General features: G+C 42.6%; 1 protein-coding gene across 2 annotated transcripts in view; it reads left to right on the plus strand.

Annotated features, from left to right (window-relative positions):
• Window positions 1-408: 408 nt before the first annotated feature.
• The window catches only part of kcnq3 (potassium voltage-gated channel, KQT-like subfamily, member 3), a 309,684-nt gene continuing 288,927 nt past the window's right edge, over window positions 409-21,165 (plus strand). The window contains exon 1 of one of the 2 annotated variants that reach the window (XM_055634158.1): window positions 409-1,847. In XM_055634158.1, coding sequence (XP_055490133.1) covers window positions 1,510-1,847 — 338 coding nt within the window. In that variant the 5' untranslated portion in view covers window positions 409-1,509. The remainder of the gene's footprint in view (window positions 1,848-21,165) is intronic. The other variant, XM_055634157.1, reaches the window with a different exon arrangement.

Here is a 21,165-nt window from a genome sequence, read left to right on the forward strand (position 1 = left end):
TTGCACTTGCAGCACAGGAGAATGGCGAAAAATTGTAGCGCTATCGGGTACCATTTTTGTGCAAATGTAAAAACAACGCAAACCAGAAGAGGATAAAATGAGAGTTTTATAAGTATATAGATAGTCAACCAAGTGGGAGCCGTTGGGTCCCTGTCACACAGGAGGGCTGGGCCCCAGCAATTTTTCAGCTTGAATCAATGGGGACTGGGGACATTTACATTGGTGTTTTGCTCAAATCCTTCATCTGTACTCTCTTGCATCCTCATATAATACAACACATTTAATTAAGTGAATGTAAATGTCCCCAGTCCTCATTGATTCAAGCTGAAAAATTGCTGGAGCCAGTCCCGTGATAACTAGTGGAATAAAATAGGAGATGGTTGATGGGCTGAGTGGCCACCTTTCAGTTCTATAAAGACAAATAATTCCAACTACTCCAGAGACAGGCATACAATGCTGGAGTAACTCAGTGGGAATGGCAGCATCTCAGGAGAAAAAGAATAGGTGATCTTGGGTGGGACCCTTCTTCAGACTGAGAGTGAGGGGAGAGTGAAACTAGGTATGAAAAGGTACAGCACAAATCAGAGCCTGCATCAATGACCAAGGAAAGGTGGAGCCCATAATGGTCCATTATTGGCTGTGGATGAGGTGATAACGAAGGGATACAAACAGTGAAATTAGCAGGATGACTAGGGTGGGGGAGGACAGAGAAAGAGAGAATGCAATGGTTACTTGAAATTAGATAAACTACTCCAGGTTCATGAGGAAAAGTTATGACATGGTAATGTGCATTTTCAATGAGTTGATACCAATTTGATGGGCTTGGTGATCCGTAGTGAGGTGAGATCCAAGACCAGGAACAAGAGCACTGGACGCTATGGAAGCTGTTAGTGTTTTACCACTCTATGTGGGTAAGCGGGGATAACATTAGAGAGGGAGCATTAGGACAGGATCGATGTGCACTACAGACAAGCATGAGCATCCCCCCTTTTGAAGTCTTTCCATGTATAATTTGGAAAAAATAAAATCGGAATTAAACGGGCAAAAGTTATCCCTAAAAACGGTTGCGTTGAGTGGTCCATAGTTTATTGAGTGGAGTGGTGCATATTGTAATGCTGATCACGTGCTGGCGTGCGGCGAGGTGAACCTGCTTCCTTCATTTATTAGCTTTGCTTCCTTACCGGGAAGAAAAAAAAACCCTCCTCAACAAATTCACATGCACGTCTCGCCACTAACGCTGCAAAACATTCATTCATTGTCAGCCTCCGCTCGGTGGGGCCGTGTCGGTCGGTCATCACAACAGGTTACAAGGAAAGCGGGCATGATGCTCACCAGCCGACCCGATTGAAAGGAAGGAGGCACACAGACATCTCCACCCGCCCACAAGGAAACAGATCCTGGTGGGACCTCTTCGTCTGAGCTCCGCGCTCTGTTTGCAAGCCATGGCATTTGCTTTCTGCGCAGTCTGTGCCACCCTGCCTTCACTGAGCGTCGGCGTGCCTACTGACCATGGGGCTCAAGTCCAGGAATGGTAATGGCTCCGGCGACGGCGACGGCTCCGGCAAGAAGCTGCGGGTGGGTTTCGCCGCCGAGCCCGAGCCCGAGCCCGGGGCGGTGGGGGTGGGGGTGGGGCTGAGCTCCGGAGGCGACCGCGACGGCGCTCGGCTGCTCGAAGGGAAGAGCAAAGGAGAAGGCAGACCGGGAGCCAAGCAAAGCCTCAGCCTGCTGACCAAACCGCTGAGCGGCCGGCCAAGCAAGAGAAAAGCCAGCTACAGAAAGCTGCAGAACTTTATCTACGATGCGCTGGAGAGACCCGGAGGATGGGCTCTGGTCTATCACGCCTTCGTGTAAGTAGCACTGGATGCATCTGCAGCTGGGCATTATCGATATACAACAGCAGTGTGATTTCACTGGGATTGCTTCTTTGTTGTGCCTAATTGCTTCTTGCTTTTATTGTGTCTAATTGCGAATAACCAGTCATCGCTTTGTTTAACCCCAAATACACCCATACAAAATGTGTATTCGTGTTATCCGTGATCTGTCAGACACCAACCCTGACCGATCCCTTGTATGCCGCTGTTAATCAACATTCACGATCATTTATTTCACTCGGCATGTGCCTGTTGTTAAAAAAAAAACATTTTTAAAACAGAAATTCTATTTCGACCCGCAGTGAAAGCATTTCGTGCCCGTTCCCGAATAGGGTTCTAGGTAAAATAATGGAAAAGGGTGTTTGCTTGTTGGACTCGTTGTGCGATCCTTTAGCCGAGAGCCACAGCTAGATGCGATTTAGGAAATGCTAGTTTGCAAATGGTGCACTTTGTTTTAATGAGGAGACATAACGGCACAAGCCATCGTTGGTAGTCTATTGATTGCAGAATAAGCCAGTGGATTGTTTGACATCTTCCCGAGTTTAAGTGGAAATCTCCATCTGAAGCAGTGACGTGATCCCTGGTGATATCAGGTTTATTCTTGACAGCGATGACTTTACCAGGTTTTCGTTGGTACTTTAAAACCGGCACCCACTCAAGAAATCGTTCCCCCTTGGGATAAGTTATAATGCCAATTAGTTTAAAAAACACTTCTCGTTATTTATTAATGCAATCGGGTTTTTTTTAACACAAATCTATATTCTACCTCACTTGGCGATTATTTCTGTACTTTCTATTAGCAACGAGGGGCAGGCAGCACCGTGGCACCGCGGTAGAGCCTCTGCCTTGCAGCGCCAGAGACCCGGGTTCAATCCTGACCACTTTCAGCACGGAGTTTGCACGTTCTCCCTGTGACGTCGTGGGTTTCCTCCGGGTGCTCGGGTTTCCCCCCACACTCCAAAGACGTGCAGGTTTGCAGGTTAATTGACTTCTGTAAATTGTTCCTTGTGTGTAGGATAGAATTAGTGTACAGGGTGATTGCTGGTTGGCCCGGACTCGGTCAGCCGAAGGGATTGTTTCCACGCTGTATCTCGAAAGTTAAGGAGGATGTGGAGAGACACGCCACGATGCTTAATCCTTCAACCGGGCTGCACTTTGTCCAAAGTAAAATCGACACTCCTTCACGTTTCTGGTGTAGGAAATGTTGTGCGCCATCATCTCATCCACAGTAATAATTGCAGTGAAAGGATGTCCTCTATTAAGATCGTCTGTTAAACCTATAGCAGGAGCCTGCACTTGTGTACTTACACTGAAAGATGGACTTTTGAACGTGGAGGGTTATAGACTAATGGATGTTGGGGAGTGTTGAGGGAACCCAATCCACTCCAAAGAAGTAAAGTTTCACCCTTGGGTGTAAATAGAATAAGATTATGTTACATCAGCATTGAATATACAAATGAGTAATTCAACATAAAACAATACATGATATATTATTCTATATTTATTAAATACTTAAAATATTATTGCCCTGCGGTTAGATATGATACAGACTGTGAACTGGTAAGCTCGTTTTGTGAATTTGGAATAAAAATAACATAACTATGATAGTGTGGTACCAGTTGGCAATCTAGTTGATAGGTTGTTACTCTTTCAACCGTTGTTTCTTTTGGGAGGTGACTTTTTACACATCTACTAATGCATCTTTGCGCAGGATTGAACAAAAAATATGTTTGCTTCATAGTTCACCAGACTTAAGATTGTTTTGTAGCAGAAGAGAAAATACCCTTCCATTCTATACGATTCAGGCAATAAAACACAAATTCAATTTCTTCGCAGTTAGCAAGATTGTATTGGAAAATCAATGCACTGAATTAAAGCTCATTTTTAAATTGTTAGCGGTATTGCAGCCTCATGGTAGACTTTTCTTAATTGTCACCTTCTGGTCTAATATTGATGTATTCGGTTCATTTTTAACTACTTTAGTTTGTGTTGTAATTAAACCATCTATGTTTGTATGGTCACATATTATTTCAGCCATTATGCTTCATTATCCATTTGTCAGTTTGATTGAATCTAGCATATAAATATACCAGATACGCAACAATGTTTTTGTACTTCACTTTGCAACCACATCACTCACAAATAATAGCGATCCCACATTCGATTCCAGACCATTTAATAAATAAAATACATTGGGAATAACACCTGCAAAATTGCCTGCAGTCCAGCTCTCGCTGTTGTTCAGATAATTTCCCACCAAATTTCTTTATTGATGCGAATAATCAGGGTTCAAATATAAATCTTTCTGATGGAACTTTGTCAAAACCCTTTGAAATAAATTGCATTGTGCAGACTTAACAATTCTCAGTGGGACTGGTGGCATCTCTGGTTAGAAGGAATGGGGGATGTTTTGGGTTGCAGTTCCTTCCTACTTTCTTCCAATGCATGTTGTTCTTCTATTGTTGAAATTTCCTCACCATTTCTTTCACAATTCCTTTGCATGGGCTTCTCCTGAGGACCCATTTGACTTACTTTAACATATCTAGAAGTTCTAGTTGTCTGGATCCAATTTATTTTTCTTTTGAACTATATGCTAAAGTTGACCAATATTGCAGTTGATGTGTTGCCTTTCAGGCCTAAAAAGTTTAATTGCAGTTTGGAAACAAAGCTAGCGATGATAGCAAGTTTCTTCTTTGTTGTTTCGAAGAATATTACAAATTGATGCATGGCCGCACCATAAAATATTGGCTGCTTTTGCAGATTGTTTGGCGTCTTTAATAATTGTGCCATTTCTAAATCGTGTTATCTCTAAAGTCTAGTAAAGTGAGGTTAATTTGGTATATATTTAAATAATCAGTAATTAGTTTGCTTTCAATACTCGGGTGCATAACTCCCAATAATTTTCTTGCAATGTTAACCCATTCTCCACATATTCTGGAAGACTCCTTTAACAGCTCACATTTTCCTAGTCTCCCCTATCTTGTTTAGTACATAATCAAAACATTATAGTGTGAGGAAAATATCTAAATCATTAAATACCTAAAACAAAAATGTTCTGCAGTTTTCTACTATTCTCTCTTTAATAGCACCTCTCCACATTCTCCAGCATTCTACTTGCACTTTTATTGTACTCACTCTTTTTATCCATTTCAAGTTCAAGTGAGTTTATTGTCATGTGTCCCTGATAGGCCAATGAAATTCTTGCTTTGCTTCAGCACAACAAAACATAGTAGGCATTGACTACAAAACAGATCAGTGTGTACATATACCATTATATAAATTTATACACACATGAATAAATAAACTGATAAAGTGCAAATAACAGATAATGGGATATTAATGTTCATAGTTTTGTCCGAGCCAAGTTTAATAGCCTGATGGCTGTAGGGAAGTAGCTATTCCTGAACCTGGTCGTAGCAGTCTTCAGGCTCCTGTACCTTCTATCTGAAGGTAGCAGGGAGATGAGTGTGTGGCCAGGATGGTGTGGGTCCTTGATGATACTGCCAGCCTTTTTGAGGCAGCGACTTCGATAGATCCCCTCGATGGAAGGGAGGTCAGAGCCGATGATGGATTGGGCACTGTTTACTACTCTTTGTAGTCTTTTCCTCTCCAAGGCGCTCAAGTTGCCGAACCAAGCCACAATGCAACCGGTCAGCATGCTCTCTACTGTGCACCTGTAGAAGTTAGAGAGAGTCCTCCTTGACAAACCGACTCTCCGTAATCTTCTCAGGAAGTAGAAGCGCTGATGTGCTTTCTTGGTAGTTATATCAGTCTTCTCGGCCACGAAAGACCTTCAGAGATGTGCACGCCCAGGAATTTAAAGCTCTTGACCCTTTCAACCATCGACCCGTTGATATAAACGGGACTGTGGGTCCCCATCCTACTCCTTCCAAAGTCCACAATCAGTTCCTTGGTTTTGCTGGTGTTGAGGGCCAGGTTATTGAGCTGGCACCATATGGACATTTGCTCGATCTCTCTTCTATACTCTGACTCATCCCCATCAATGATACGTCCCACAACAACGGTGTCGTCAGCTAACTTGATGATGGAGTTCACACTATGACCAGCTATGCAGTCATGAGTATAGATTCAGTACAGCAGGGGGCTGAGCACGCAGCCTTGAGGTGCTCCCGTGTTGATTCTTATCGAGTTTCCACCAATGCGAGCAGACTGTGGTCTTAGAATGAGGAAGTCGAGGATCCAATTGCAGAGGGATGCGCGGAGACCCAGTTCTGCGAGTTTGGTAACCAGCTTGGAAGGGATGATTGTATTAAATGCCGAGCTGTAATCAATGGATAACATATGAGTTTTTGTTGTCCAAGTGGCCCAGAGCGGAGTGGAGAGCCAGTGAGATCGCATCCACCGTTGATCTGTCGCGGCGGTAAGCGAACTGCAGTGGGTCCAGGTTTTTGTCGAGGTAGGAGTTGACTTGCGCCATGATCAACCTCTCAAAGCACTTCATCACCACAGGCGTTAGTGCCACAGGTCGATAGTCATTGAGGCACGTCACCTTACTCTTCTTGGGCACTGGTATGATTGATGCCCTTTTGAAGCAGGTGGGAACCTCAGACCTCAGAAGTGAGAGGTTGAAAATGTCCGTAAAAACTCCAGCCAGTTGGTCCGCACAGGTTTTTAGAACACAACCAGGTATACCATCAGGTCCAGGCGCTTTTCGAGGGTTCACCCCTCTGAAGGATTTCCTGACGTCGGCCTCTGTGACTGAGACTGAAATACCATCACAGCGAATCCATTTTCATCACCGCAGGCATTTCTCATATTCATCTTTAAGTGGTTCTTATGTACTCATGTATATTTTCAGGAACTTCTTCATTATTCTTTAAATTCGGTAACATTCCATAGTCTCGTGGAATTTGGTCCATTTTAATTGTAGAATAGATTCCACATGGAATTGTTTTGGCTGTACTTTAAACTATTCCTTTCCAGTGGTTTCTGAAAATATTTATTGACAGCAAACAAAACAATATTACTGGGTTTGTTGTACAATGTAGCTCTGTGTTCAAAATAAATAGTTTCAATAGTGCCTCAAGAGGAGAGACAACTGGAAAGTATGGCTGTATCCCAAGTTGCTTGATCACTTTAATACTGCACCATCCCCAGCAAAGGAGTTAATTCCCTTATTTTGCTATTCTACATGGTAGCATGTGGGAGTAGTGATAACACTACAATCCCAGAAGCTCTGGTCTTTAATCTGCCGTTAAATTGCTGAAATTTAATTTGCAGAACCCCAATATTATTAATCCTCTGTTCCATTTCTGTCTTCTATTGGACCCTCAGAATATTTGCAACTTAATTGTGATAACCATTGACTTGGGAACCGGGTTGGCAGAGTTACATTTGTGATCTTTGGTTGCAGCTGCGGAAATCTCTGCCTGTTCCCTGGCTGTGGAATCAACAATGGAATCATTTAACATCTGCAGTTTGCATTTCATTGGTGAATGCCATCTTCACAAACTTAACATTTTGTTTTGCTGAGGTTGATTTACTACCAGCCTTTTCTACATTTATAATTCTGTTCCATTCTAAAGTGGAGTTAATTTCAAAACTGTCAATATATTTACTTACAGAGTTGATGTGGACAAGCTTTTCCCTTTGAGAATAGGGAAGATTCAAACAAGAGGACATGACTTCAGAATTAAGGGACAGAAGTTTAGGGGTAATATTTACTCAGAGAGTGGTAGCGGTGTGGAATGAGCTTCCAGTGGAAGTGGTGGAGGCAGGTTCATTGGTATCATTTAAAAATAAATTGGATAGGCATATGGATGAGAAGGGAATGGAGGGTTATGGTATGATGCAGACAGGTGGGACTAAGGGGAAAAAAAAAAGTTGTTCGGCACGGACTTGTAGGGCCGAGATGGCCTGTTTCCATGCTGTAATTGTTATATGGTTGTTATATGGTTATATTTTTCGATAATTTTCATTGAAAGTTGATTTTAAATTTGAGGTGTCTTGTTTTCCATTAAGAAAATTGCATAGCAAAGCAGCTAAACGGGATATACCTTTTGTGTCACGAAGCCTTAAATATAATTACTAGAGGTTTCCAAAGTCACATCATAGAGTTTGAGTGCTATATTTATGTACAGTGCGTAAAAAGGAAAAGTCGGAATATTTAAAATTTGATGTACAATACATATCAGAACACAAGAAAATAGGAGCTCCTGGCACATCAAGCTGAATGACCATTCAATTTGATTATGGAGGATCAGACCCAGGCCTCAACTCCTCTTCCATGCATGTTCCATGTACTCCTCAATGCCTCAATCCTTTCAAACATTAATCTAGCTTCATTAAGCTTTTTCAAAATGACGAGTTATTCCATCCTTGATTATAGAGTCCAACATCTTGCCAATAATTCATGTTAAACAGAGGTCCATCATTACCATTTTGTTTAGTCTTCACCCTAGTTCAACTCTTTTTGAACAACGGAGTCACATTTGTGGTTTTTCCATTCCATTGGTGCCAGATCTCAATGAGTTTTGTAAAACCTCAACCTATGGCTGTCCTATCTCTGCGGACACTTCCTTTTCCTGTCCTACCATTTACCTCATTAAAGACCCTTGCTCTATCTTTAATCGGACTTTAATAGACTTTATCTTACAGTAAACGTTATTCCCTTTGCCTGTATCTGCACACAGTGGACGGCTTGATTGTAATGATGTAAAGTCTTTCCGCCGACGGGATAGCACGCAACAAAAAAGCTTTTCACTATACCTCGGCACATTTAACAATAAACTAAACTAAACTAACTAAACTTTTAAAAGCTTGGGAGTAGTCCACTGGGTTATGTAGCCTTGCTTGCCTTTAGTCCCATTAGCTTTTCCAGTACCTTGAAATAAACAATCAGATTTGTGAGACACAATTTTCCGTGTCCAAAAACGCACTGAAGGGTATTCTGAAGAAAAGGATATACATACATTTATATGAACAAGGCGTGATTAGGGATGACTCCTGTAGATCCTTTTGTTGGTGGGGTCTGTACCGATGATGCTGGGCAGTGTTCACCATATTTTTTGGCAATCTTCTTCATTCCTGGGCATTTAAGTTGCCGAACCAGGCCGTGATGCACTCAGTCAATTTACTCTCTTCTGTATACCTGTAGAAGTTCAAGAGAGTATTTTGTTGACATCCTCCCATCTTTATCCTTCCAACAATAGAGTGACCAGAACTGCAAACAATATTCCAGGTACAGTCTTACCGATGCATAGCTGTAACGTGATGTTCTTGCACTTCTACTGATTTCCCCCTTTGAAGACAAATGTTCCATACACGTTCTTCATCACCCTGTCTACTGGTGTCACTACATTCAGAGAAATCTGTACTTGTGCCTCTGAGTCTCCCTGTTTTACTACCCTCCCTTGGGCCATGTCCTTTACTATTTAAGCCTTGCCCTGTTTAATTTCCCCAAATGTATCACTTTTACATGTGATTGCAATGATTTCCATTTGCCATTCCCTTGCTCACTTTCCCAGTTGATCTACATCCTGTTGTCATTTTAGACAACCTTCTTCACTGTCCATCATGCCACCAATTTTAATGTAATCTGCGAACTTACTAATTGTGCCATCGACATTCTCATCCAAATCATTGATATTTATGACAAACATCAGCCAATTTTGTATCCAGCTGGCTAGCTCTAAATTTCAAAATGCTTATCTTAAATCTAAGCTGCCATTCTGTGTTTCCTAGCTTTATTAGTTCTCTTAAAATGCATTACCTCACTGGCATTTTTGGTGATCGAACAACACCACTAGGATATACTCACTTTGTATGCATGTTCAAGACTCATTTGCTTACAACACGTGTCTCAGTATCTACACACATCCTGTGCAGAACATGGCCAGGATTGAAGAAGGTCTTGAAGAAGGGTGTCGACCCAAAACATCTGTCCATTTCCCTGCAGAGATACTGACTGACCCAATGAGTTTCTCCAACAATTTGGGTTTTATTCATGGCTACAATTTTCTTGCCTATGATGTGAATAAATCCTTGGTTAAGCTGTTCTCGATGTGTTAATTTGATATATTGTATTTCTGACATCCAGGACAGTTGAAGTGAATGAATTATAGAGATGTCCTGGAGTCGTGATGATCACTCTCTGGGATAAAAAACAATTGGCCATCTTTGTGCCAGATATAGTCATGGTCACTGAAGGGATTCCTCACCCTGATTCCTATTGACCTCTGTTTTGCAGGAGCAGTTTAGTGCCATGCTGTATCACAATCACAATCACAATAATACTTTATTAGCCAAGTATGTCTTGCAACATACGAGGAAATTAATTTGCCAGGTCAGTCTTACAAATAAAAAGCAACAAAACACACAATACACATTTTAACATAAACATCCACCACAGTGGCTCCTCCACATTCCTCACTGCGAGGAAGATGAAAAAAAGTTCAAAACAAAAGTTCTTCCCTTTGCTCTCCCACGGTCGGGGGCCTCGAGCCCTCCGTTGATGGGACAATCTTGACTCCCATAGCCAGCGGCATTTTGGCCCTCCGCATTGAGGCTATAAGCTCCTACATTGGGGGAATTTCAGCTCCCCTGCTCCGGGCGAGTGAACCCCGTGTCGGGGCTGGCCGAACCTCTGCGGCGTTGGAGCTCCCGACTAACCTCTCCCGAGACTGTGAGCCCTTGATGGTAAGTCCGCAGGCAAGGGATCCGCTCCGATGTAAGTTCACGCCCTGCGGGGGGGACCCAAATTCCGTCCGAGGAGACCGCCAGCTCCATGGTAGGCCGCAGAGCAAGCGGAGAATGCAATCTGGAAAATAATCGCATCTCCGGTAAGGTAAGAAACTGAAAAAAAGTTTCCCCCGATCCCTACATAAAACAAACCAGAGAACATTTACACAAACTTTTAACACGCACTAAAAATAAAAATAAAGATGGACAAACAGACGGACAGTTGGCGAGGCTGCCAATCGTGCGGCGCCCCTGGCAAAAGACAAAGATTGCAAATTGGCTGCTGCACTTTTCATATCACAGTCATAATTACATTTCAAAATACTTCAATGAGGGTGCAAATTCCAGGATTTTGACTGAACAATGATGAAGGGCCAGCAATATATTTTGAAGTCAGGATGGTGCATGAGTGTTCAGTGAGGTGTATGGGTGTTATTTGCTGCGCGGTACCTAGTAAGTGAAACCTTCTCTTTCAGAATTCATGTGGATAGTTTGGTCGAGCTGATAATGTTGATGTTGGGGTAATTGGCATTTTTAATGCCAACTTCCACTGCCTCCATCAAAATTTTGCCCCTTCACAATTTTTGGATAATGGTACTTAAATAATTTAATTTAAAAGTAAACAGCGTGTGATGTTCATTCGATTCCGTGTTCAGGCAATCCCCACATGGGTGTGGATGGGATGGGGTTGCATTACTAGAAAATGTTCTATAGTGTGATTTTTGCCACGTCATCTGCACGCGTGTGAACAGAATCGAGTTGAAAATAAATTAATTTTGTCTTTATTCGTTTAGTTTTTTTCACGTAAATTCCGCGAGAAATAGTTTAATTCTGATTCTCAAATTTATGATCAGTGATTTATCAAAATCTGTGAGGGTGAATCTGCATCACTCGAACAGCTGTACTGCAGTGATCACCTGTGCAATGTTTTTGACTTAGAGGCTGTTTAAGCCTCTTTTTGCTACTAGACAGCGTAGAGCTCAGTTTGTGAAGGAGATTTTAATTTGCAAATTGACGGCTCAAAATAAATACCAGCATGGACTAATGAAATCATAAGTTCGAGGAGCGGAATTGGGCCATTCAGCCCATTAAATCTACTCAACCATTCAATCATGGCTGATCTATCGTTCCCACTCAACCTCAATCTCGTGCCTTCTCCCCATAACCCCTGGACAATCTTACTAATCAAGTAATACTTACATATACTGAAATTAAAGGAATCAGCAAGAGAGAGTCATTGTTTTACCTCCTCACACCACAGAGCGCTCCCAGGTTCCATTCATTCATCTTTGGGAACAATCATATATTTGGTTCATTGATGCATTTCATTCCCTACGAACACGCTGATTTCTCCATGAGCTTTGACTCACTTTAGTCTCCTAATTTTTTGGTATTATAAATATGTAGTTTTCCTAATGATAATTAGGAGATATTTGTCATTTCTATGACTGGTTTTGTTGGCTGCAATTCAGCATAATAATAACACCCAAGATTCTGAAAATCTTCATCTGTGACGCTTGCGTTCTTCTGTCTAAGTTTATTCAGTGTGTACCATTGATACGTGCTCTGAGTATCCTTATAGATTTACTTCACGGTGTGGAGTATACATCAGTGATGGCCTTTGTATGTGATTTGGATATCTCTATCAACTCCAATCAGCTCATCCCAGTGTGACCTCTCTGTATCCCAGTCCATCTGATTACCTGTGGAGTGCACACACATTTAGAAACGTAGACATTGCGCCATAGGTCACTTGGCTCTTCAACTGGAGCTGTCTGTGCACGACTATTAATTGTTTTTTATATGAGTCTACAGTATCTAATTCGATATGAAGGGGGACTGGCATCAAGCGGATTATTCTGCTGAAAGCTGGCATGGACACGATAGGTTGATTAACCTCCTTCTGTGTTATAATTAGAAACTACGTGAAAAGACAAACAATTCCCATTTATGGCTGGCAGCCTTTATTGGTGTTGTGACTGGCTCATAACATACTTTTTTTCACAATTTTAGTGACTGTTCCAGTGTGAGTTATCTATCTCTCACAATTTTATCTAGAGAATTAAAAGTCTCATCTTGACCACTTCCTGTCTGCGCTGTATATTGATTTTAGAAAAAACGCTACCCTGTATCGCTGTGATTTTTGGCCATCGATGAAAAATAAAAAAGTTCTGAGTGTTTAAAAAACCTTGAGATCAGCTGATTGGTCCTCTCGCCTGTCAATTGCAATGAAGGTAACGCCCCTTACGGGGGGGGGGGCAGGACTATAAAACCCCAGATGCCTGAACGCGAGTCGGTCACTCTGCAAGATCGCTAGGGAGAGGCTACGACTGTCATTCTAAGCCGTGAATCAACTAAACTGTGAGTCTGCAATGTATTTGCAATAAATGATTTGTTAGCCTTTAATGACAATGCCATGAGTTGTTTGCCCTGCTGCCCTGCTTGTGCTTGAAACTGCAATGCTTTATTAGGTCTGACTGTGTTTGGAAGGAATAAATGTTTTATTAAGTCTGATTGTGTTTGGAAGGAATAAATGCTTTATTAAGTCTGACTGTTGCAAGGAATAAATGCTTCATTAGGTCCGACTGTGTTTAGTCCAAACGTCCCGCTCATTTCGTCACTTCCACTTAGTTGACAGGCCACGCTGATTGCGTAATTTCCGGTAAGCGCAGAGGTCACGCTGATTGCGGAAGTGTACTGACTGCGGAAGCCCCACAGTGGAGAGGCCGCGCACAGTTGTGTGAGTAGATTCAAGAAAGTTTACTGTGTGTGAGTGTGTGTGTGAGTGTGTGTGTGAGTGTGCGCGTGAGTGTGTTTGTGAGTGTGTGAGTGTGTTGTGTGTGAGTGTATGTGTGTGTGTGAGTGTATGTGTGTGTGTGAATGTGTGTTTTTTGAGTGTATGTGTGTGAGTGTGTCTGTATGAGTGTGTGTGTGTGTGTTTTTTGAGTGGGTGTGTGAGAGTGTGTGTGTATGTCTGTGTGTGTGTATGTCTGTGTGTGTGAGTCTGTGTGTGTGTGTGAGTGTTTATTGGAATTGGTGAAGAGGTGGAATATTGCGTTGGGGGACCAGCCCTCCCGTGTGAAGCTGGGACCCAATGGGTCCCACTTGTCACGTATACCTCTATAAGGTCAACCCTCAGCCTCCTATAACCCAAGAAAAACTCCCACTGGTGGGAGAGTTCAGGACCAGAGACCATAGTTGCAGAATACCAGGAACACAGATGGCTGTGGAGGCCAAGTCAATAGATGGTTTTAAGGCAGAGATTGACAGATTCTTAATTAGTAAGGCTGTCACAGGTTATGAGGAAAAGAAAGGAGATTGAGGTTGAGAGGGAAAGAAAGATCAGCCATGATTAAATAACGTAGCCTTGATGGGTCAAATGGCCGAATTCTGCTCCTATTAATGAATATGGAAAAAAAGGCCCAGGCTATCCAGTCTCCTATCTATTTATCTCGTCTAAGTCTTGTTCGTTCGTTCTGTCTGTCTGTCTGTCTGTCTGTCTGTCTGTCTGTCTGTCTTCAAGAAACTACACCAAAACGGTACAACATAGCACAAAGATTTTTGCAGAATCTTATTCAGCTTTTCCCCTTGGTCGTTAGTTTCTTTACATTTGATGTTATATTTCACGTTATTGATATGTAAATTTTAAAGCCAACTTTGAAAATAATAACTGCCTGTGAGTGAGAGACTTTTCTAGCAGCTTCCAGTGATGATCTCACAGTCGTCCAATCACAATATGATCCCAGGCACACACTGCCGTGAAGTTTCCAAACACCGACAATGACATTACAATGTGATCCCTGCTGCCAATACACAAGCTATGAGAGTTGACGGAGTGGGGGATGGGAGGAGAAGAAATGTTATTTAAACATTGTCTTTAGTGGGGGAGTGCGAAAGGGGAGAGGTGAGGGAGGGAGTGACTGAGGATAAGGAAAAGGAGAGGGAGGGAGAGGTGACAGAGACACATTGGGATCAGCAGCTTCAAAGGGAGTAATGAGAGTGAGATTTTTGCCCCCCCCCCCCCCCCTCCCTTCATGTGAGAAGGATTGATTGGCTCAAGGGAGCGTCGACGTGGACCCAAAAGTCATGTCCATTCATTGGCTCCGGGAAGCACCGACTGCCCCCACTCACGTGGGAAGGATTCGTTGCCTCCAGGGAAAGCCGACGTTGACCCAAAAGTTGAGTCCATTCATTGGCTCTGGGAATCGCTGAGTGACCCTCCCGCCCCCCCCCGCACACATGGGAAGGGTTACGTTGGGGGAACGGGTGATGGGGTGATTGGCTCCGGGGACCAGCCCTCCTGTGTGATGCCATGCCCTCCCTCCCCGCATTGGGGGACGGGGCCCAACTGGTCTAGTTATAACATAAATCCTCCTGTCCAGGTAACTTTCTTTTGCATCTATTCTACATTAATGACATCCTTCCTATAGCGTATCTATAAACTGCAAACAATACCTCAAGTGCGGTCTCGCCATTGTCTTGTACCCCAATACTATGACATCCTAACTTTTTGACTCGGTACCCTGATTTATGACGGCAGGCATGCCAAACACCTGGGTGGCATGATGGCACAGAGGTTGAGTTGCTGCCTTACAGTGCATGCAGCACCGGAGACCTGGGTTCAATCCCGACTGCAGGTGCTGTCTGTATGGAGTTTGTACGTTCTTCCCATGACAGCATGGGTTTTCTCGGTTTCCTCCCGCACTGCAAAGACGTATAACTTTGTAGGTTAATTTGCTTGGTAAATGTAAATATTGTCCCTAGTGTGTATCGGATAGTGTGAATATGCGGGGATTGCTGGACGGCGCAGACTCGGTGAGCTAAAGGACCTGTTTCCACGCTGTATCTCTAAATTAATCTAAACCTTCTTCACCTCCATGTACTTGTTCCCCTTGGTGTCTCTGGTTTAAAACACCCATCAGGGTTCCTGCAATTACTGTGCAGGTCCTGCCCTGGTTTAGTTTCTCAGAATGCAACAGTTCACATTAGTCTGAATGAAGTTCCATCGGCCATTCCTTGGCCCACTTTCCCAGTTGACATAGGTCCTGTTGTAATCTTAGATAACCTTCTTCACTGCCACTTTTCATGTCATCTGCAAACCTACGGTACCATCTACGTTCTCATCTACATCATTAATATTGATGACAGCTAAGCACTGATCCCTGCAGCACACCGCCGGTCACAAGCATTCAATCTGCAAAGCAACCTTCCACGACCACCCTACAACCAACCCAGGTTTGTATCCAACTGTCTAGCTCACCCAGGATCCCACTTGATCTACTCTTCCGGACCAGCTTACCAGGTATTTTTAGGTGGAACTGCTGTTGGGTATTTCCAAAAATCTGTGTTTTTTTGTGCATAGCATGAAGATGTGATGTGTTGGATTTCTGTGCTGTGTAGTTGAACAAGCAAAATCAAGCAAACTGATGTGTTGAAAACATAAGCAAAATTCCATGAATTTAGATGTAGAGTAAATTGCAAAACTGAAGTTCAGTTGAATTAAAAATTCTTTGTTTCAAAAATATATATTTTTTATTAAGCTACTACTTATCATGTAGCAATGACTGTTGTACAATTAGATCCATATTGATTAATTAATGGAAAAAACGTTTTCTTTACATTACTTTTACATGTAAATTCTGAATGATAATCTGCAAACTGAAAGATTTGATATATGTTTGTTGACAATATTTTAGGGAAGTCTTTTTTTGTGGACCCTCTTCTGGTTCTTTTGTACAAAACCTAAACTTAAAAAAAAACAGGGTTCACTGTTAATCTTCACCTCCTTCATATCATAGGTGTGAGAAGCAATGAGAAATACCCTCACAAATGCCTCCCCTCCTCCTTGCAACTCTTTCCGAATAGGTCAAATTTTCTAAAGAGCTGGAAGCTAATTAATAGGTCAAATTATATAAAGAGATGGAACCTAATTAATTAATCTTAATCCTACAGAATTAAGGCTATGATATTCCCAGCAGAAACATTCCAAAACATCTCACATCTTATAAAACATAAGGAAGTTTGAAATTGAAAGAGTTTCTGTCAAATGAAGCGCTGCTGAGCAATTGAGCCTTTGTTTCCCACATGAACAGGTACGTACCTCAGTGTTGCCATCCCAGAATGAGAGGCCAGTACCAATTGAGTCAAGTCAAGATTTATTGTCATATGTTTTATTGTCATATGTCACATCAAGCGTGGTGAGTATATGGAACAAGCAGCAAGAGGAGGTAATTGAGGCTGGGACCATCTCAACGTTTAAAAAACAGTTTGATAGGAACATGGATAGGACAAGTTTGGAGGGATATGGACCAAATGCAGGCAGGTGGGACTAGTGTAGCAGGGACATGTTGCTCAGGTGGGCAAGTTGGGCCAAAGGCCTGTTTCCACACTGTATCACTCTATAACTCTGTCCCGAAACGGAACAATGAAATTCTTATTTGCAACTTACAACAAATATGTACTTATAAATAGATCCAAATAGACAAATGAATAAACAATTGTCGTCAAAAATAACGCCCTGATAACGCCAATAAAGTCTATATATTTCGGAGCCTATTTGGTGGTTGTAGTGTTTAATAGCCTGATGGTTGTAGAACAACTGTCACAACTGTGTGAACCTTCATAGACTCAAAGATCTCAGGGTGATAAAGGATGCGAGTCAATTACAAACATGAGGAATCTTTACCCACATGAATACATTAGTATTTCATTATCCGTTTTTTAATCAAAGGTCTTAGGATGCTTCACCCAAAATGGAATTGTGCTGCTCGGTCTTCAGTTTGAGTGATAATGCTTAGTTAATTATTTCCGAATCGTTACATTGAGAACTATATTCTGCACTCTGTATCTTCACCATTGCTCTATCTATTTTACTTGAGTTTGGCATAATTGTATGTATGTATAGTATACAGTGCCCTCCATAATGTTTGGGGCAGACCCATAATTTTTTTATTTACCTCTGAACTCCACAATTTGAGATTTGTAATAGAAAAAAGCACATGTGGTTAAAGTGCACGTTGTCAGATTTTATTAAAGGCCATTTTTTTACGTTTTGGTTTCACCATGTAGAAATTACAGCTGTGTTTATACATAGTCCCCCCCATTTCAGGTCAACATAATATTTGGGACATGGCTTTACAGGCATTTGTAATTGCTCAGGGGTGTTAAATTGCCTCCTTAATGCAGGTATAAGAGAGTTCTCAGCACCTAGTCTTTCCCCCAACATTATAGTTTAAACATGTGAATGAAATAAAATACCAGAGCAAAAGGAGGCTACAGACTTTTGGTTATTGAGTAGATATACTGCTCGTGCAAAAAAAGCTGCTTTTATGACTGCCTGTGGTGGCTTTGACAGTCCGGAGTCGCCTTCCAGAGGGAAGTGCTTCAAAGAGTTTGTGGCCAGGTTTTGAGGGGTCAGAGATGATCTTACCCGCTCGCTTCCTGGCCCTTGCAGCCAACAACCTTCTCAGCTGGCTGAATGATTCGCTGCAGCCTCCGGATGTCGTACTTGCTGGCTGAGTCAAACCATACCATGATGCAGAAGGTAAGGACAGACTCCACGATGGCAGTATAGAATTGGACCATCATTGCCTGTGGCAGATTGTGTTTCCTCAGCTGCCTCAAGAAGTACATATGTTGGGGTTTTTTGACTGTGGAGTCGATGGTGGCCCCTCATTTAAGGTCCTTGGAGATGATGGTTCCTAGGAACTTAAAGGACTACACAGATGTGACTGTGGTGTTGTTGATGTTTAACAAAGAACTGCAGATGCTGGAAAAATCAAAAGTAGACAAAAATGCTGGAGAAACTCAGCGGGTGAGGCAGCATCTGGGGAGCGAAGGAATAGGCGATGTTTCAGGTCGAGACGTCAGGTTGGGTTGAAGAAGGGTCTTGTGTCGTCTGCAAACTTGAGAAGCCTGACAGAGGAGGTGCAGTCATTGGTGCTGAGAGAGTAAAGGAGAGGGGAGAATACGCAGCCTTGCCGTGCTCCTATGCTGAGGGACTAGGGGTCTGAGATGTGCTTTCCCAGCCTCACATGCTGCTTCCTGTCTGTCAGGAAGTTGGTGATCCACTGACAGAGTTCAGGCAGTCAACTGGGAGAGTTTGGAGTGTAGTGTGGCACAATGGTTTTGAATGCAGAGGTAAAATTCACAAACAAAGGGTTTCGACCCGAAATGTCACCCATTCCTTCTATCCAGAAATGCTGCCTGTCCCGTTGAATTACTCCAGCATTTTGTGTCTACCTTAGGTATGAATATTGATTTAACTTCAGGTAGCCCTGGCATTCCCTCTCTCTCTCTATCCCTCCCCCACCAAGGTCGCACTAGCTTATCGTTTTCACCCAACATACAGCTAACAACAGCCTATTTCCTTTATCACCATTACTTTTTTGCTTATCTTTCATTCGTTGTTCTTTATCTCTCTACATTATTGTCTATATCTCTTGTTTCCATTATCCCTAACCAGCCTGAAGAAGGGTCTCGACAGAACAAAACCCATTCCTTCTCTCCAGCGATGATGCATGCCCGCTGGGTTACTCCAGCTTTTTGTGTTTATCTTTGATTTAAGCCAGCATCTGCAGCTCCTTCCTAATCATATGGTGAACTTGTGCTGCACTCTCTCTCTTTTGCAAGTACACCCTCCCTTGAGAAGGGAGACCAAATCTGTTCACAATATTTGAAAAGTGGTCTCCCCAGGGCTGTGTATAAGCGGCAAAAGGCCTCTACTCTTGACTTAAACCCTCTTGTGATAAAGGCCAACGTACCATTTGCCTTCCTAATTGCTTACTCCACCTTCAATCCCAAGTCTCAGAGCTCTCTGTCAAATGACACTCAAGTCTGTCTGAACACCGACATCTTTCGGGTTACCATTTAAAATATACAGTAAATATTTTAAATATACCATTAAAAATATAGTGTGGTACCGCAAGGCTCGGTGCTGGGATCGCAGCTATTTACAATAACATAATGATTTAGATGAAGGGATTCAAAGTAACATTAGCAAATTTGCAGATGGCACAAAGCTGGGTGGCAGTGTGAACTGTGAGGAGAATGCTATGAGGATGCAGGGTGACTTGGACAGGTTGGGTGAGTTAGCAGATGCATGGCAGATGCAGTTTAATGTGGATAAATGTGAGGTTATCCACTTTGGCAGCAAAAACAGGAAGGCAGCTTATTATCTAACTGGTTTCAAGTTGGGAAAAGGGGAAGTACAACAGGTTCTGGGGGTCCTTGTTCATCAGTCAATGAAAGTAAGCATGCAGGTACAGCAGGGAGTGAAGAAAGCGAATGGCATGTTGGCCTTCATAACACGATGGGTTGAGTATAGGAGCAAAGAGATCCTTCTGCAGTTGTACAGGGTCCTAGTGAGACCGCACCTGGAGTATTATGTGCAGTTTTGGTCCCCTAATTTGAGGAAGGACATCCTTGCTATTGAGGGAATGCAGCATCGGTTTACAAGGTTAATTCCCGGGATGGCGGGACTGTCATATGCTGAGAGAATGGAACGGCTGGACTTATATATTCTGGAGTTTAGAAGGATGAGAGGGGATCGCATTGAAGCATATGAGATTATTAAGGGTTTGGACATGCTAGAGGCAAGAAGCATCTTCCCGATGTTGGGGGAGTCCAGAACCAGGGGCCACAGTTTAAGAATAAGGGGTAGGCCATTTAAAACGGAGACAATGAAACACTTTTTCTCACAGAGAGTTGTGAGTCTGTGGAATTCTCTGCCTCGGAGGGCGATGGAGGCCAGTTCTCTGGATACTTTCAAGAGAGAGCTAGGTAGGGCTCTTGAGGATAGCAGAGTCGGTGGATATGGGGAGAAGGCAGGAACGGGGTACTGATTGTGGATGATCAGCCATGATCACATTGAATGGCGGTGCTGGCTTGAAAGGGCCAAATGGCCTAGTCCTGCACCTATTGTCTATTGTCTGTAATTCTGTTGTCATGGAAGTAGGCAATACCCTTCTGAACAGCGATATTGTATGACATGGAGGAGAATGTTCAGGAGCTGGTGTACTCATGTGATTTGCACTATTTAGGATTGGTGAAAGAATATGAGAAAGGAGGCTTTGTTTGAGTGCACATATTCTTCTTCAGAAAGATCAATGAACCACTTGCACAGCAATGATTTGAGCAGAGAGGAATCATCTATTGGATTAAAGTAGCTGAGAAAGACTACCTGTGACCAAAGAAGAACTGTAGAGGCTTGGGGTTTGAACGTACAATGTTAATCTTTAATGCCAGGCACAACTAAATTTATTTAGTGTGTAGAAAGGAATTGCAGATGCTGGTTTATACCAAAGTAGAGGCAAAGTAATGGAGTAACTCAACAGGTAAGACAGCATTCTCTGGAGAAAAAGGATTGGTGACGTTTTGGGTCAGGTCTGAAAAAGGGTCCCGACCCAAAACGTCACCGATCTTTTTTACAAAGTTATTCCAGCATTTTGTGTAAATTTATTTAGTTCTGTTGGAAGGCAGGACCATTTCAGTATCACCAGTTGAAGTCTATATTAATCTTGACACTCCACAATCAGAGTGTTACAACGCTACAACTTTCTACAAAACTGCTGAATGTTCAGATAATCAGGCCACT

The sequence above is a fragment of the Leucoraja erinacea genome, chromosome 4 (genome assembly GCF_028641065.1).
Source record: "Leucoraja erinacea ecotype New England chromosome 4, Leri_hhj_1, whole genome shotgun sequence".
Classification (NCBI taxonomy): Eukaryota; Metazoa; Chordata; class Chondrichthyes; order Rajiformes; family Rajidae; genus Leucoraja; species Leucoraja erinaceus.